This window comes from Spinacia oleracea, chromosome 3 (assembly GCF_020520425.1).
Source record: "Spinacia oleracea cultivar Varoflay chromosome 3, BTI_SOV_V1, whole genome shotgun sequence".
Lineage (NCBI taxonomy): Eukaryota > Viridiplantae > Streptophyta > Magnoliopsida > Caryophyllales > Amaranthaceae > Spinacia > Spinacia oleracea.
The window spans coordinates 128,894,247-128,911,941 of NC_079489.1; the positions used below are offsets into that span (position 1 = coordinate 128,894,247).

General features: G+C 43.7%; 1 protein-coding gene across 1 annotated transcript; it reads left to right on the forward strand.

Moving 5' to 3' along the window:
* The first annotated feature begins 2,216 nt into the window (after positions 1 to 2,216).
* Positions 2,217 to 3,044, forward strand: LOC130470067 (protein DNA-DAMAGE INDUCIBLE 1-like). The gene has a single exon (XM_056839634.1). It carries the CDS (start codon positions 2,217 to 2,219, stop codon positions 3,042 to 3,044), a length of 828 nt encoding a protein of 275 aa, XP_056695612.1.
* The last annotated feature ends 14,651 nt before the right edge of the window (positions 3,045 to 17,695 follow it).

Here is a 17,695-nt window from a genome sequence, read left to right on the forward strand (position 1 = left end):
CCTGTACTCATCTTGAACTCTATTCCCTTTGCGTTGACCCACTGACATGTCTTCACCCATCCGTTCTCGGCCTCTTCTAGTGTTGATGTAGGAGCGATTAACCGAGTTGGATCGAAACCTTCATCTTGTAGAGCTAGGGTAGTTATTACAGTCTCGTCCTCCATAGGCCTCGATTCGTTAAACAATGTCCATAGAGCTTGGCTGTCCAATATTTCAGCTGTTTCAGTTTTGGTGAGGTGGGGTGCCTCATCCAAAGTATGACAGTCATGGAAAATTTCAAATCTGGGTTTTAGCAGGCCATCCTGAACGAAGGGTTCAGGGAATTCACAGCATGGGTGTTCTTCTCCTTCCCGGACAAACATACCGTTAAGGGTTCTTTGATATGGGGAAAGAAGGGTGGCATGTTTTGTCCTAGCTGGCTTAAGGCGTAGCCTAGATAAGTGGTCAGCAATATCTTCCTCCGTTGGTTCATAGCCTAGGCCAAAGGGAGTAGATTTTTTGGGTGGGGGATGGAACATGTAGTTCTTCTTCCTTATGCCCAATGGAGTTCCCGGGAAATAGCCTTGATGTTAGAATCCAACCTTCCTTTACTTGTATTTCTTCTTTCTATTGCTTTCTAGGATCTTTCTAATAGTTTTCTAGACTTTAGGAAGAATTATTATGTTACTGTAATTCCAGTGTTCACTGGGACAATTTAGCTAATTCAAAATAAACCTCTATGAGGGGTATGAACCAATACCTCTCATCAGAAGTTGCGTTTGCTTAATTCATGTGTTGTTGCTAGCCTTTATAGATATTGTGCTGTCGCATGCTTTTAAGCTTTCCAAGACCCATCAAAATCCCATGCAAAACAGATACACTCTCGTCATCGGTCCCGCTTGTGCCTGCTGTGCGCACACAAGCGCCCCGATCGACCCTCGACCCTCGCTCTTGTCGCCAATAGGCAAGAGTGCTCATTCTAAAGCAGACATCCGCTCGTGCCTCGAGCCTTGAGATTCACTTTCCGCACAAGGCTTGTGCCCTTGCCGCCCCATAGGCAAGAGCGCGCCGCACGGATCCGGTGTCAAAACACTCGGACCGTGACAGTTGGTATCAGAGCCAAGGTTCAAACCTAGGCATCGAGAGACCCAAGCAAGCAATTTGAGATGGAAACGATCGAAGAAAGACTAGCCTGGCTAGAAGGCAAGTCTGAGAGCTGGACCCGACTCGAGGAAATTGTGATTGGCCAAGCCAAAGAGATAGAAAGACTCGAGGGTGCGGTCGATGAGCTCATGCAAGAGAAAGAAGCGCTTCAGGAACAACTCAACTTTGTCCAGAAGCAAGCTGAAGATGCCCAAGACAAATGCGCGACACTGATGCGCGCTGCAAGGACTGACTCGAGTGGGGGTGGTGCGATGAAGATCAAACCTCCAAAACCTCGAGACTATAGTGGGGCTAGAGACTCGAAGGAAGTTGATAACTTCCTCTTCGACATGGAGCAGTATTTCAGAATTTGTCAACTGAGTGACAATCTAAAGGTGGATACCGCGACCATGCACTTGTCGGATGATGCGAAGCTGTGGTGGCGCACCAAGCACGCCAACATCGAAGAAGGGAAAATAAAGATAGACACCTGGGAGGAGTTCAAGAAGGAACTCAAACATCAATTCTACCCCGAGAACACCGAGTTTGTTGCAAGAATGAAGCTACATGAGATCCGCCACAAGGGCTCCATACGCGACTATGTGAAGGAATACTCGGCCTGCATGTTGGACATCCGAGACATGAATGAGAAAGATCGGTTGTTCAACTTTGTTCACGGGCTGCAAGAATGGGCGCAGCGTGAAGTATTGAGGGCGAAAGTGGACACGCTTTCGGCCGCTATGACTGCTGCAGAGCGATTGATGGACTACTCCGCGGGAAGGGGTCATCGCTCGGAAGAAGGAACAAGGGGGACGCCTACAAGCTCGGAGGGCCCGACTCCAAGCTCACCCAAGAGTGCGAGAAGTGACTCAAGGGTGTCGTCCAGCTCAGTCGGGGGATTCAAGAAAGGAAATGGGGGAGGAGATTCACAGAAATCCTGGTCATCACCTTCCGTATCAACAAAGGAATCCAAGATCAGCACGCCTTCGGGAAACATTAGTAGACTCAACTGTTTGCTATGTCGAGGCCCACACAAATGGTGGTAATGCAAACACAATGGGGAGATCGACAACCTACAGAGGAAGTTGTCGGCCATGTCCGTGGAGGAAACCCCAAAAGAGACAGAAGAAGAAGCATGCCATGAGGACGAAGAACCCCGCAGAATGAGTTCCGTCTACATGATGTATGCAATGGGGAAAGAGGGCCCGAAGACAAGAGAGGAATCCATAAACATGATGTACGTGGACCTCGTGGTAAATGGGAGGAATGCTCGAGCCATGGTAGACACCGGCGCCTCTCACAACTTTGTGACCGAAACAGAAGCCCGAAGATTGGGGTTAGTGCTCAAGAAAGGAGGCGGTAGCATAAAATCCGTCAACTCTAAAGCCAAGCCGATTCTCGGTGTGGCAGAACAGGTGGAAGCAAAGTTGGGAGACTGGGAAGGAAAAATGAACTTCACTGCCGTCAACATGGACGACTTCAACCTTGTGCTTGGATTGGAGTTCCTCCGCACCAGCAAAGCAGTTGTAATGCCTCACTTGAATTCTTTGCTTGTAGCAGGTGGACAAACTTGTCTAGTTCGAAGTACAGGTACTCCCACAAAGACAAAAGAGAAGGACCGATTCCTTTCGGCAATGCGAGTGATGGAGCCACTCAGAAAGGCGATATCTCAGATACCCCCTCGCATCAGAAACAAGAGACAAGATGCAAGCTCAAGCCAAGCCGCTCCGAGCCAGAAACCAAAAACAAGGAAGACTTGGATTCACAAGACTCTCCAGCCTATCAAGACACAACAAGATTCAAGAAGACTCCAGCAACCGCCATCAACCAACGGCGCAGAGAAGACTACAGAGTTTAGAATAGGAGCTTTTTCTTTCATCTTTTGTAACTCTTGTAAGTCGACGAGGGCGTCGACAGCTTAAGTGGGGGAGGATGTTAGAATCCAACCTTCCTTTACTTGTATTTCTTCTTTCTATTGCTTTCTAGGATCTTTCTAATAGTTTTCTAGGCTTTAGGAAGAATTATTATGTTACTGTAATTCCAGTGTTCACTGGGACAATTTAGCTAATTCAAAATAAACCTCTATGAGGGGTATTAACCAATACCTCTCATCAGAAGTTGCGTTTGCTTAATTCATGTGTTGTTGCTAGCCTTTATAGATATTGTGCTGTCGCATGCTTTTAAGCTTTCCAAGACCCATCAAAATCCCTTGCAAAACAGATACACTCTCGTCGTCGGTCCCGCTTGTGCCTGCTGTGCGCACACAATCGCCCCGATCGACCTTCAACCCTCGCTCTTGTCGCCAATAGGCAAGAGTGCTCATTCTAAAGCAGACATCCGCTCGTGCCCCGAGCCATGAGATTCACTTTCTGCACAAGGCTTGCGCCCTTGCCGCCCCATAGGCAAGAGCGCGTCGCACGGATCCGGTGTCAAAACACTCGGACCGTGACACTTGAGCTAGCAATATTTTAGGGATGACCCGGGATGCACGCGGATCTAGAAATGCTAAATTATAGTCCTCAATGACTTGGATGGCTTCATCCACTTGAAAACCGTAAAGGTCTTCTGCAGTTTCGGCCGTTCCCACCATAGTACAACTGACGTCGAGAGGAGGGGCGCGTATTTCCAGAAATCCCGTTATGGATAAGTTTAACCATTTGGTGCAAGGTAGAAGCCACACCTCCTAAGTCATGGAGCCAAGGGCGTCCTAAGATGAGGTTGAAAGTGGGCTTGATGTCGATTATTTGAAACTCTGTGGTGCGTGCCACGGGCCCGGTTTGTATTGTGAGGTTGATTTTTCCCAACACAGGCCTTCGAGAGTTATCATAAGCTCGTACCCCTTGCGTGGAGGTTTGGAAGTCATCGCTTCCTAGCCCCAAGCAATGGGCGGTTCGCAATGGGCAAACATTTACCGCTGAACCGTTATCTACGAGTGCTAGGGGGATGTTTTGTCCTTTGCATCCAACCACTAGATAGAGGGCCTTATTGTGGGCGCCTCCTTCTTTGGGTAAGTCTTTGTCAGTAAAAACTATTGCTTTTTCCTCAACATCTCTTGTGACGTGGTTAACCAACGAGTCAGGTGTGATGTCCGTAGGGACTGAGATGAGGTCAAGTGAGCGAATAAGTTTTTCACGATGTTCCTTTGAAGTGCACATGAGATCCCAGATGGTAATCTCGGCTTTAGTTCTTTTTAGTTGCTTCAAGAGAGGATTTTCGATGACTTCTGCAACGGTGGTGTGCCGTATGTTTTCAGGAGTCTGTCTGACTGGGATGTCGTCCCCGGGAGGTGGGCGAATATGTTGTTGGTATACCCTTCCGGACCGAGTGAGATTGTCAACTTCGGGCTCTTGAGGGGTGGTGTCAATGGGAGCATGCCCGGGCCAAGTTTCAGTAAAGAGGTCCTAGCCCGATACTTGAGACAGGTAGACATCTTCCGCATCATCATCCCACACACCGCACACTTCACTCTCGATTTGATCCATGAGTGGTGCACCTTGAGGCGTAATATACACCGTAGGGTCAAAGTTCTTATTTTCTGGTTGATCGAGAGAGATGTAACAAGAACCGAGTGGGCTCTTGTTGTTGTTGGGTTTGCCAACGTTAGGGAGAGGTATTACTTCATCCTCTATCATATCCAGGATCGTGTTTTTTAGATTCCAACAGTTTTCAGTATCATGCCCATTTCCTTGATGGAATTTGCAATAGGTGCCCTCGACCCAATATTTATTTTTGAATGAAGGGTCGGGTGTGGGGCCTTGTAGACACCTACTTTTGTCCCCATTCCCGAAAGGGAAGGTTCGATGATGAGAACATAAATCTCCACTTGGCAACGCATCTTCTATGAAATAACGAATCTCAATAACCCTTTCATTTCAGCCAAAGCTTTTATTTATAGAAACCTGCTAAGAATAGTAACTGCCGTAAAAGGTAGTTGTTAAAAGTGGAAAAGTCATAAAAGATAGAAACCTGTCAGAATTAGGTGTTGCACTCCAACATAAATCCTAAAAGAGATAGAATTTGCATTCCTGGTATAATTCAAAAATAAGAGTTACGTATTAATTAAATTCCCAACGAACCTAGAGTTCGTAACGGGCCCAGGCGCATTCCGTCATAAGTTAATACGCACTAAAAGACTCGGATAAATCTCCCAAAAAGCTCCATGTTCTAAGAGTCAAATCTGACAAGAACCCGGCCTAGATCACATTTTCAACGCCCAGCCCTGGGCGCCGAAATCTTTGGCGCCCAGCCCTGGGCGCTGAAAATGCCTGAGGCCGTTTAATTTCCGGATTCTTTTTGGATTCGTATCTTAAAATCTATCTTTCCACACACCCTTTTCCTATAAATACAGCCTCAAAACCGACGTGAAGAGGACACAATTGCATAACCTGAGTATTGACTCTAGCCTTAGGCCTAAGCCTCACGCTGCGAAATTGATCCAGCGTTCTGTCGCAATCGACCCAAAAGTCGAACAGAACGCATCCTGCCCCTTGTAGCTTGATGAATTAAGCCTAAATACTGGAACATTGCTTGGAAACCTGAGATTCGTTAAATAAAAGGAGAAATAGCAAAGCCAAGTGGTTAGTTTTCTGAGAACCACAACGCACCTCTCAAGGGTGCGTTGTAATGTGTCCCTCATATGATTTAATCGCTTTCATCACCCTTTTATAAAATTGTCAAACTATTAACTTGATTGATCTATCACGCCTAATAAGATAATACCTCGGACAATTGAATTATCATGCTAGGTATCTTAAATCAATCTAAATAAGATAATCACGATAGATCTAGTGTTATGTGTTGCATATTGCTAAAATCAATTCAGAATAGCTTAATAGTTTAACGCATGTCCCTTCAATTATTTATGCTGAGCTAGTAAGGATAACCTGCCTTTGGAGTATTATCGATGAGCACTCCTCTCGGTAGCTACAGTCCCCCGAACTCTGAATCTCTACCCTGTGGGTGTACGTTGAGCGATCCCCACACCAGGGATCACAAGGGAACCTATGGCCGTCGTGGTCGAACATAATTGCACTCCCTTTATGTCACGATAACCGGGTTTTGTCAGTTTTTCTCATTGTCGTTAAAAACTGAATGACGACTCCTATATTACTAGTCGATTGGGTGTAAACTCACAGGAAATCCAACTACACTTGATCTGACGACGTCACGCCCACGAGGGACGAGGTCACGCATTAGCCTCGTGCTTTTTCGACCCCCTCGCAGTGGCGACTCCACTGGGGATGTTAATGAAATACTCGTGCTCGTAGGTAATCAAAATAGTACCCCGCGTTTATTTCCCTATCAAGTTGGGACGACCTGAAAATCAGCATATTAATGTGAACGGACAGAACCGCATAACGAATCTTGGCTCCCTTGGCATGTTTCATCTCGGGAGTTGGGAATAAGGATACCCAGCGCCACCCGGGGGGTGCAAATGCTTCCAATGTTGTCCACTCGACACTTTCGCTAGTAGTACACCTGTCCCAAACCCAATCGCTCGCCCATTAGGTCCCTCTCATTGGAACATGCCCCCTTGGCTTACATCGTGATTGGCCTCGTGGGACAAAATTCGCTCGTGAATGCACTACCTCGACCGGGGCATGTGTTGGATCGACGATAGAAGCGGTACCAAGCCAGCGCAAATATTACCCATAGAAGCCTATCATAAACTACGTGACATATTATTTTGCTTCATGTTGTAACGTTAGTTATGTGTAGCAAATTATGTGATTGTGTGTGACAAATAATACTAGAGAACCAACGACCCTAAAAATTGCCCAAACATTCATAAACACCAATTGGCCAAAGAGTTATACCAAAATACGTGTTCCGCAACCCCGGGCGATCGCCACAAAAATAAGCGACGCTCAGGACGGCCTGTAACGGATTCCACAACGCTGCACAACGCGTAAAGGACGTTATTAGGCAAGCATGCAAAATTAAGTCGTATATACGAAAAAAGGATACGCGAACAGAATACGAGTACCAGGCAGGGACGCATTTTCAGCGCCCCTGGCTGGGCGCCAATCATTTTCAACGCCCTGAGCTGGGCGCTGATGTTGCTGCCTGGCCTTTTGGTCAGGCACAGCAGCCTCGGTACCCGCGCATAAAGTATACGTAGCAATAAATAAAAATTCGTAACAAATTTGCTACGAGGACGTATGAAAAAAAGGCACTCGATTCTAAGCACGACTTATAAAATAAATAACTCCTTGCGTTGTTGTTAGGCTTCATATAACGACTATGATCGGCACTAAACCGAGCATGCTAATTAAATGACCTTGAATGTCACATGGGCAAAGTATTCAAAAAATGTTGTTCAAATAAAGTTTTCAAGGAAAAATAATGTTCGAAAAAAAAAAAAAATCCGAGTCTAGACTAGGCTATGCCAAAGTACAATCTAAATCCTAAGTCTTAGTTGTCTTATACATAGAATCGGTCCTAATGCTTGGTGTCGTTCTGCAAGTTAAAAGGTTAAACCGTATTGAGTCTCCCTTCCTAACATTTAAAAGAAATCAATAAGCACCCATATGCAGTTGTCATCCCTTGCTAAGAATCTACGGCCTAAATACTCTCTCTCACCAATAAAAAGAATATATTATGTAATTCAAGTATTTGCAAAATGGAAACAGTCACATTCTGAAAATCATTCCTCCATAGTCGCACAACCCCCAAAGTGAGCCTAAGGTGTCAATACCATTGGCAAGAAAAAAAATTAATGGCCTCATTGCTTATGATCACATTGGGTCACGACTATCATAGTCCTCTCGAGCCACTCGCTCCTTGAAATACTCCTAAGTACGGACTAAAAGATTTTCCATGAATGCAACATGACTAACCATGAAAATACCCAAATCGGCATGCCATAAGGCTACCATCGGGGTAAAGCAATACACACTAAGAGGGAAGCCGCACTAATGATTCTAGTCTTGCAAAAATGAAAATTCGATCTCCCCAACTAACTACCTTGCCAACACTAAGCAAAATGGCGCATGACAAACGAACACCCAAGGGTTAAAATCTAAAGTGTCAACCAACGAAAGTTATGGTCCAATTAGCCTAAGTCTGAGAGTCGCTTGGTCAAGTATTATAGGCTTACGCCACGTCATTATTTTGAGTCTAGGCCACCTCCTTGTATTCATACACGGGTTATAATCAGAAAAATTAATGAAAGTTCGAGTCTAAATCACAACTTCCAATTAAATCCCGGAAACTGGAATCTGAAAAGAAGCAAAAAAAATTATTTTCGATGTAATTCTTTCGTTAAATTTCAATAAAGCAAAAACAACATTTTGAATCTACGCTATTTGCACATTTTAAGAAACGACTAAATACGCTTGCAAAGTAAGACAATTTAAGGGTCCACCCTAGGCCTACTAAAATTAAAGGTCCACTATAGGCCTACCAAACGAGGCTCACTCAGTCTCGCCTCGTGACTCAAAGACCACAACCATCTACCTTTTAGCCCAAATAAAAAGGGGGAGAAATCCCAAGCAAAAAAGAAAAAAGAGAAATAGAAAAGGGAGAGCGAGAAAAGCGAGCCATGAAATACTTAGCCCGTACCTCCCAAACTGCGAAATTTACCCAAGTAAACGAAGGAAAAGAATTGAGTCAACCAATCCAAATCATACCACAAAAACTACATAAAGTTCTACAATCTTCTACCCTTTCCAATCCTCATGCTTGACTAATGCCTATACAAATTATCCTATCTCATTCAACCCATCTTTCAAGTCGTCTTGAGTCACGAATAAAAAAAAAGACAAATGAAAAGTACATTCTACGCTTAACATAAAAAAAATATAATAAAAAAGAAACTTTGCAAAGCGCCTTTAAAGTTCGTCTAAAAAGAAAAAGAAGCATTTAGCGCACAAAAAAAGATTCCCAAATATTTGGCACAAAATGAAAAGGAGCAGCGCAAAAAGGCAGCCCAGAACACGTTTTCAACGCCCAGGCCTGGGCGCCAAAAATAATAACGCCCAGCCCTGGGCGCCGTTCTTGCTTATCACTTTCAACTCCCAATTCCTAAAAGTGTTCGTATATTTTCCCATATACATGCGGGAGAATAACGAACACTTGGGGGGTAGAAGATCGTATAAAATACGCAAAATACGCGCGCTCCAAAATTTTCGTACACTTATTTCACTCTATTTCAAACATTACGATTCCACTCAAACGTACTTCACTTATTGAAATTTCACTTATTCTACCGTTTCAAAAAATATGTTTCCACCTCAGAACGTACTTGTTTAAAATCGGCATTCTAAGAAACCATTTTCTGGTTAAGAACTACGCAAGACCTGATTCCAAATGAAATCTATTTAAAGCGGATACATAGGCAATCCATGATTCGGTCCAACCAATTTGCAAAAATGTTAAAGCCTATAGAATAACAAGAATAAAAAATAGAGTCCCTTATTGAAATTTAATTACTTGCAATCCAAGTCAAAAGAAAAATTTTAAGTCAAATGAAGAATCCAAGTCATCAAGATGCCTAAATGAGCACACATCGAAAAATATTAAGGGCACGTACCCTTGTTAGAAGGAGCACTCACACTCCTAGGTACTTAGCCAATACTCAAAAGATCGCTTTGCCTCAATTGAATGGGGGCTAGCGCGAGCGTCCATGACCTCTAATGTACTCGACTTGACCCTCCCTAAAGCAACGTAACTCACTTAAAGACCTTCTTTCACCACTAGACACAGTCATAATCGCCAACAAGTAGTAAAGGTAGTAAGCTTGCAATAAAGAGGATTGTTCTACGGCATCGCCCCATCGTTCCCTCGAACTCAGGGCACCCGTTCATGGTAATTCAAATGCTTGCGAATCCCCTTTGAAAAAATCATACATTGTCAATAGGACTTGGCACTTAACCAAGGATCACCCTACTCAGACATATGACACGGGCATCTAAAATCGAAATTTGAAAGCATCATTAATGAGAATACATAATAGCAACTGGGGGCTAAAAATTGAAATGAAAGAGCTAGGGAAAGAACTAAGTATACCTTGACCTTTTGTGCAGACATACACCAAGTAAATCTAAGTAAATTTGAAAGCGGTTTATATTCCCGCAATTCTGGAAAAGATGGCCCTAAAAGTCTAAAGCATGTGCCACACGGGCACAAGTAATATCTTGACGCCTGCACCCTGGCTTCCAGCAAATCCTTAGACAGCATTCCAAAAATCGTAACAGTATTTTGATTCACTCATGTAATCCTGTACGAACCCTTCTATAAGTCAAACTTACTTAGGACACCTCGGATTGTACACAGTAGGACTCGGATTTCAAATAATTTTCAAAGACTTCTTCGAACATAATAAAGTGTCTTTGGTTTAAGGTAAGTATGCGTTTATCTCGATGTTGCAAGCGAGTCAAAAAGATTTCTAAATATGATTATGGGTAAAGAAAGGCACCTAGCTTTTGGTCAAGGCACACTTCAACATGTGACTACCTTAACCATGGCAATGTCGCACAATACGACATCTACAAGAGAAGTAGCAAATCACTACTCAAACGTACCTCGCACTATACGAGTCTGGTTCAAACTATTCATGATCCATGTCACCATGAATGTATAAAAACGTGTGCCAAGCATTATAGCACTAAGCCAATCCCGTAGCTACAATTGGGGGCTTGAGAAAGACAATCTAAAAATGCTCGAAATGACGATTTTATCGCAAATTCTCAACGCTAATGCTATACACACGTCATAGGGGCACAATCCTAAGGTCTGATCGTGTAAAACAAACCTTAGAATGGCTACAACCCCTCCCGAATTCTAAGCGCTACTTAGAATATATAAAGTCACCCCACTGACAAGGGTAACTGAAAATCGCGAGTCACCAAAACTCCGATCAAACTACTGCACATAACGCTCGCCCTACAAGCTCCCGTTACACAGTCTACGTCGTTCCAAAGAAAAAGCGAAAAAAAACAAGGATAAAAAAAAGAAAAGAAAGAAACATCTATGAATCCTCGCATTGAATGAAGTAATAAGACGTGCACACCCACGCAGAAGGTGTTACACTTGTTCGAGCACCTGAACGAGGCATGATGAAGTACTCCAATGCAAAAAATAATAATGATATCCCAACACCTGGAGGAATGTTCTAAGACACGCTATTAGGCCACACAAGCCTATGTCGCACCATAAGTTCAACCATCCCACGGTACAAGTTTGAAACGGAAAACAGAGTAAGGCGTATTGCACTAATGCGGGCACGACCAAGAGCATGTGTAAAAGAGGCAAAGACTACTTATCGCCCAAATTCAAAATGCAAGCCACACGACTTCTACATTAAGGATTAAAGGTAGCAAAACATTACCTACCACGGAAGGGATAGCTCGCACCTACACTAGCAGAACCCCAGGGCATCTTTCTCGAAAGAACCTACGAAAATCGTACGCCAAAAGGAAGCATCCCAACATGCATGCTTGGGGGCTCCAAGCTACGAAACAACCATAGAAAAATAAAAAATAAAAAGTCTCAAAGCAAATGTTTGAACGATCAAAAGGGCACGATGCTTGAGCCCACTTCATGAATGGGCCTGAACCCTATCAAGCTTCTAAGCAAACTATTCAACATCAGTCATTGATAAAAAAAAATGATTCAAGCGAACTGATTAATGGACCGCACGCAACGGCCATTTAATGAACGCTCGTTCGCATATACGTATCGTCCTAAGTATCGAACATTCACGAACGCGTTCAAAAGAAAAAATATATGGTCAAAATAACAACAAGAGCGATTAAAGTCTTATGCCTCAAGGTATGTTCCTCGGGCCATATAGACTCGCCCAACTATTGCAATAACTGTACGCCTTAAGAGCGACAGTTCCTTTAAATAATCTCCCCAAAGCCACAAACACCGTAGTCCACCAATCGGCTACGGCTTCTCGAGAAATCATCACGATCACTCAACTCATTGTGATTTCTAATAAAATTCTACGTTCCAAAAAATAAAGAAAAACAAAAGAGAAGAGAATACGTAGAATTTCCAAGTGAAATAAACGAACGAACAAGAGGCCAACTGTGTCATCAAAAGACCAGCCCAAACAATATTTCCAACTCCCCACTTGGGCGTGAATTATTTCTAACGCCCAGGCCTGGGCGCCGAAAATGAGCCCAGGCCCAAAAGAAGCCCTGACTACTATAGGGTCCTGCCGTATCCATTCGACTCGAAAATTGCGATTTCTTTACTGAAAGTCGCACCTCACGGTTTTGTTAAGAGTAGCACACCACTACAAAGATCGCTCGCACTTACGAGCATGATCCCAAACACGATCAAGGACATTACAAAATGCGTATCCCCAAGGAATCTCTTTGACAAGAAATGACCGTCAAGCACGAGTGCTTGGGGGCTCGAAAGAAAATATATATTTCAAAAGAGAGTATGCAAAGTTAAAACAATATTCCCAGACTACGCTGAACGAAGTCCCGTGTTTGGATAATCTCAAAAGATAAAACCGGATTACGACCTCAAGACAAAGGTCGCCGTTGATACTTATACAGAATCCTCTTATCAAGGACCCAGGTAGTGGAAAAATTGAGCCGTAAAGACTAGCTCAAAACCATGAAAGATGATGACCACGAGACAATGGTCCGTCTAAGCACGTTGTCAACCCACATTCAGGTTGCAACTAAATCCGAGCATCCCTCGAAAGAAAATAAAATTCTTCAAAAAAAAAAAAAAAAACAGGCTCGCCATCTTCAACCGGCGGGGTCTGCGTCACTAACCGCGCAGGTCCTTAGTTTTCGAAAATGAAAAGAAAATAAATTCTTCAAAAACAAAAAAACAGGCTCGCCATCTTCAGCCGGCGGGGTCTACGTCACAAACCGCGTAGGTCCTTATTTTCAAAACGTCAAAACAGATTCGTCTACTTTTATCGGACGGGGCATCCACCCTCAGCGGACAGGCTCGCCCACCATCAGCGGGCGGGGTCTGCGCCACTAACCGCGCAGGTCCTTAGTTGCTGCAGCGATAAGTTTTCCTGGTTTATCTTTTTCCAAAAATCAAAAGATGGTTTATCTTTTTCCAAAAATCAAAAGATGGTTTATCTTTTTCCAAAAATCAAAAGATGGTTTCCCTTTTCCAAAAATCAAAGGATGGTTTATCTTTTTCCAAAATTCAAAAGATGGTTTCCCTTTTCTAAAACTCAAAGATTGGTTTATCTTCTTCCCAATAATAAAAAGATGGTTTCCATTTCCCAAAAATCAAAGGATAGTTTCCCTTTTCTAAAAATCAAAGGATTGGTTTTCCGTTTTTCCAAAAAAGAGCGATGTGCTGGATTTTCCTTCGTTTTACGTCCTATAAAAACAAGGGGGTTTTCTCGTTTAGCTAACCCTGAAAATGAGAATCTTTAAAACATTTTACCTCGTGATTGGGCTTGGCCAGGCCTAGTTACACATTATAGCTTTGATTTCGAAAACATCTTTAGATACTTCCAATGACAAAGTGAGGGAGTTTCTATACTATCAGTTAACAAATTCCAATGACGCGTGAGGAATGTGTTGACACTTCAAGTGATAACCCTTAAGTCAAATGTTATCACTCGGGGGCTCCTGAGACCCTCGTAAAACAAGTCACATACACCATGGCTTGTATGACGCACTCCGTCTAGTACTTTGACCATCGTCTCATCTCGAGACTCAGTCAAAGTGGGGGCTAACTGTAGACACCTACTTTTGTCCCCATTCTCGAAAGGGAAGGTTCGATGATGAGAACATAAATCTCCACTTGGCAACGCATCTCCTATGAAATAACGAATCTCAATCACCCTTTCATTTCAGCTAAAGCTACTATTTATAGAAACCTGCTAAGAATAGTAACTGCCGTAAAAGGTAGTTGTTAAAAGTGGCAAAGTCATAAAAGATAGAAACCTGTCAGAATTAGGTGTTGCACTCCAACGTAAATCCTAAAAGAGATAGAATTTGCATTCCTGGTATAATTCAAAAATTAGAGTTACGTATTAATTAAATTCCAAACGAACCTAGAGTTCGTAACGGGCCCAGGCGCATTCCGTCATAAGTTAATACGCACTAAAAGACTCGGATAAATCTCCCAAAAAGCTCAGTGTTCTAAGCGTCCAAATCTGACAAGAACCCAGCCTAGATCACATTTTCAACGCCCAGCCCTAGGCGCCGAAATCTTTGGCGCCCAGCACTGGGCGCTGAAAATGCCTGGGGCCGTTTTATTTCCGGATTCTTTTTGGATTCGTATCTTAAAGTATATATCTTTCCACACACTCTTTTCCTATAAATACAGCCTCAAAACCGACGTGAAGAGGACACAATTGCATAACCTGAGTATTGACTCTAGCCTTAAGCCTAAGCCTCACGCTGCGAAATTGATCCAGCGTTCTGTCGCAATCGACCCAAAAGTCGAACAGAACGCATCCTGACCCTTGTAGCTTGATGAATTAAGCCTAAATACTGGAACATTGCTTGGAAACTTGAGATTCGTTAATAAAAGGAGAAATAGCAAAGCCAAGTGGTTAGTTTTCTGAGAACCACAACGCACCTCTCAAGGGTGCGTTGTAATGTGTCCCTCATATGATTTAATCGCTTTCATCACCCTTTTATAAAATTGTCAAACTATTAACTTGATTGATCTATCACGCCTAATAAGATAATACCTCGGACAATTGAATTATCATGCTAGGTATCTTAAATCAATCTAAATAAGATAATCACGATCGATCTAGTGTTATGTGTTGCATATTTCTAAAATCAATTCAGAATAGCTTAATAGTTTAACGCATGTCCCTTCAATTATTTATGCTGAGCTAGTAAGGATAACCTGCCTCTGTAGTATTATCGATGAGCACTCCTCTCGGTAGCTACAGTCCCCCGAACTCTCAATCTCTGCCCTGCGGGTGTATGTTGAGCGATCCCCACACCAGGGATCACAAGGGAACCTATGACCGTCGTGGTCGAACATAATTGCACTCCCTTTATGTCACGATAACCGGGTTTTGTCAGTTTTTCTCATTGTCGTTAAAAACTGAATGGTGACTCCTATATTACTAGTCGATTGGGTGTAAACTCACAGGAAATCCAACTACACTTGATCTGACGACGTCACCCACGAGGGACGAGGTCACGCATTAGCCTCGTGCTTTTTCGACCCCCTCACAGGCCTATGGGCCTTAGCTTTCCTTGATTGGTTAGTCTTTGGAAGGCTTGTACCAGAGTCGACCCGAATGGGGCAAACTTTCGATCTCGGGTCCACCTTCCAAGGCTCCTTCGGGTTGGGGTTTCTTCTACGGCGTGGACCTCTTGGGCTTGAAGCGTGTGGCCCCTGTTGTAGGTGTTACTTTTGTATGCAGGCTTGCTTTGTACTGTTTTTGCGAGGTCATCCTGGGATCTTTATTCCTACATCATAAACCCTTTTGAAGGTATCAAGGCCCAAGTACCTAAGGTGTTGTTTATAAGCTGGGTCTAGGTTGTCATTGAATTTTTGGACCAATTCAGTTTCAGGAGGCCTATTGATTAGCTGGGCCGCTTGGTCTCTCCATCTAGCAAAATAGGTCGTGAAACATTCATTTTTCTTTTGGAAGAGGACTTCCAGCTCGCACATGGTGACTTGAAAATCCATGTTAGACGAGTATTGCTTGATGAAGACATTGACAAAGTCTTCCCCAAGTGGGAAGAGCTTAGGGTCCTGGTGGTAGTACCATTTAAGTGGCACAGGTTCCAAGGATAAAGGAAAGGCAGGCAAATACATGGACTTGTCCACACCTTTCAAGTTCTTGGCATTCACGAAGCTCAAGAGATGATCACGGGGATTGTCCGTGGCTTTGAACTTTGGTAAGTCAGATGAACTGAACTTTTCCGGTAGTTTGCCGGGAAAAGGTTTAGGATCGAGGGAGAAATACTTGCTCCCCATGGTTTGCTGCAGAACCATTTTTTCGATCTTCTTCTCGTTATCGAGGTCATTTTTGGCTTGCGCAGCCGCTAATAATTCGTTTTCCATTTTCAGTTGACTCATAAGTTGGGTCATTTGGACCATTTGGTCTCGTAATTCTTCCATGGACATGTTTGAGGGTGCGAATCGAGGTTGGGGAAGCGGAGATCCTTGAAAGGGGGAATGACGGACGGAGCTTGGAGTTACTAAACCTTGTGTTGGTGATGTAGCTTCGAGACGCACTAACCTTTGATTTTCAGATCGACACCAAGTGGCAGAACCAACCCTATGCATAAGACAAGCTAAAGTTTAGGCCCAAAGTTAAGCATTACTTAGTCTAGACTTCTGACTCTTTCTATTGGTTTTCTATTCTCACTTTTATTGGTACACTTTTGGCTCTTCTTTTGGTCATTCTTTGGATTTTTGAAACATTTTCCCGTGTGACATTCAAAGTTATTTTAATTAGCATGTTCGGTTTTGGTGCCGAACATTGTCGTCATAGGAGGCCTAATGACGACACAAGGAGTTGTTTATTTTATAAGTCGTTCTTAGAATCGAGTGCCTTTTTTCATACGTCCTCGTAGCGAATTTGTTACGAATTTTTTATTGCTACGTATACTTTATGCGCGGGTACCGAGGCTGTTGTGCCTGACCAAAAGGCAGGCAGCAACTTCAGCACCCAGCAGGGGCGTTGAAAATGATTGGCGCCCAGCCAGGGGCGCTGAAAAAGCGTCCCTTACTGGTACTCGTATTCTGTTCGTCTATCCTTTTTTCGTACATACGAATTAATTTTGCGTGCTTGCCTAATAACGTCCTTTACGCGTTGCGCAGCGTTGTGGGATCCGTTACAGGCTGTCCTGGGCGTCGCTTATTTTCGTGGCGATCGCCCGGGGCTGCGGAACACGTATTTTGGTATAACTCTTTGGCCAATTGGTGTTTATGAATGTTTGGGAAACTTTTAGGGTCGTTGGTTTCCTAGCATTATTTGTCACACACAATCACATAATTCGCTACACACAACTAACATTACAACATGAAGCAAAATAATATGTCACGTAGTTTATGATAGGCTTCTATGGGTAATATTTGCGTCGTCTTGGTACCTCTTCTATCGTCGATCCAACACATGCCCCGGTCGGGGAAGTGCATTCACGAGCGAATTTTGTCCCAAGAGACCAATCACGATGTAAGCCAAGGGGGCATGCACCAATGAGAGGGACCTAGTGGGCGAGCGATTGGGTTTGGGATAGGTGTACTACTAGCGAAAGTGCCGAGTGGACAACATTCGAAGCGTATCCACCCCCAGGGTGGAGATGGGTATCCTTATTCCCAACTCCCGAGATGAAACATGCCAAGGGAGCCAAGATTCGTTATGCGGTTCTGTCCGTTCACATTAATATGCTGATTTTCAGGTCGTCCCAACTTGATAGGGAAATAAACGCGGGGTAGGATCGTTTCACCCTTCGGCTATTTTGATTACCTACGAGCACGAGTATTTCATTAACATCCCCAGTGGAGTCGCCACTGCGAGGGGGTCGAAAAAGCACGAGGCTAATGCGTGACCTCGTCCCTCGTGGGCGTGACGTCGTCAGATCAAGTGTAGTTGGATTTCCTGTGAGTTTACACCCAATCGACTAGTAATATAGGAGTCGTCATTCAGTTT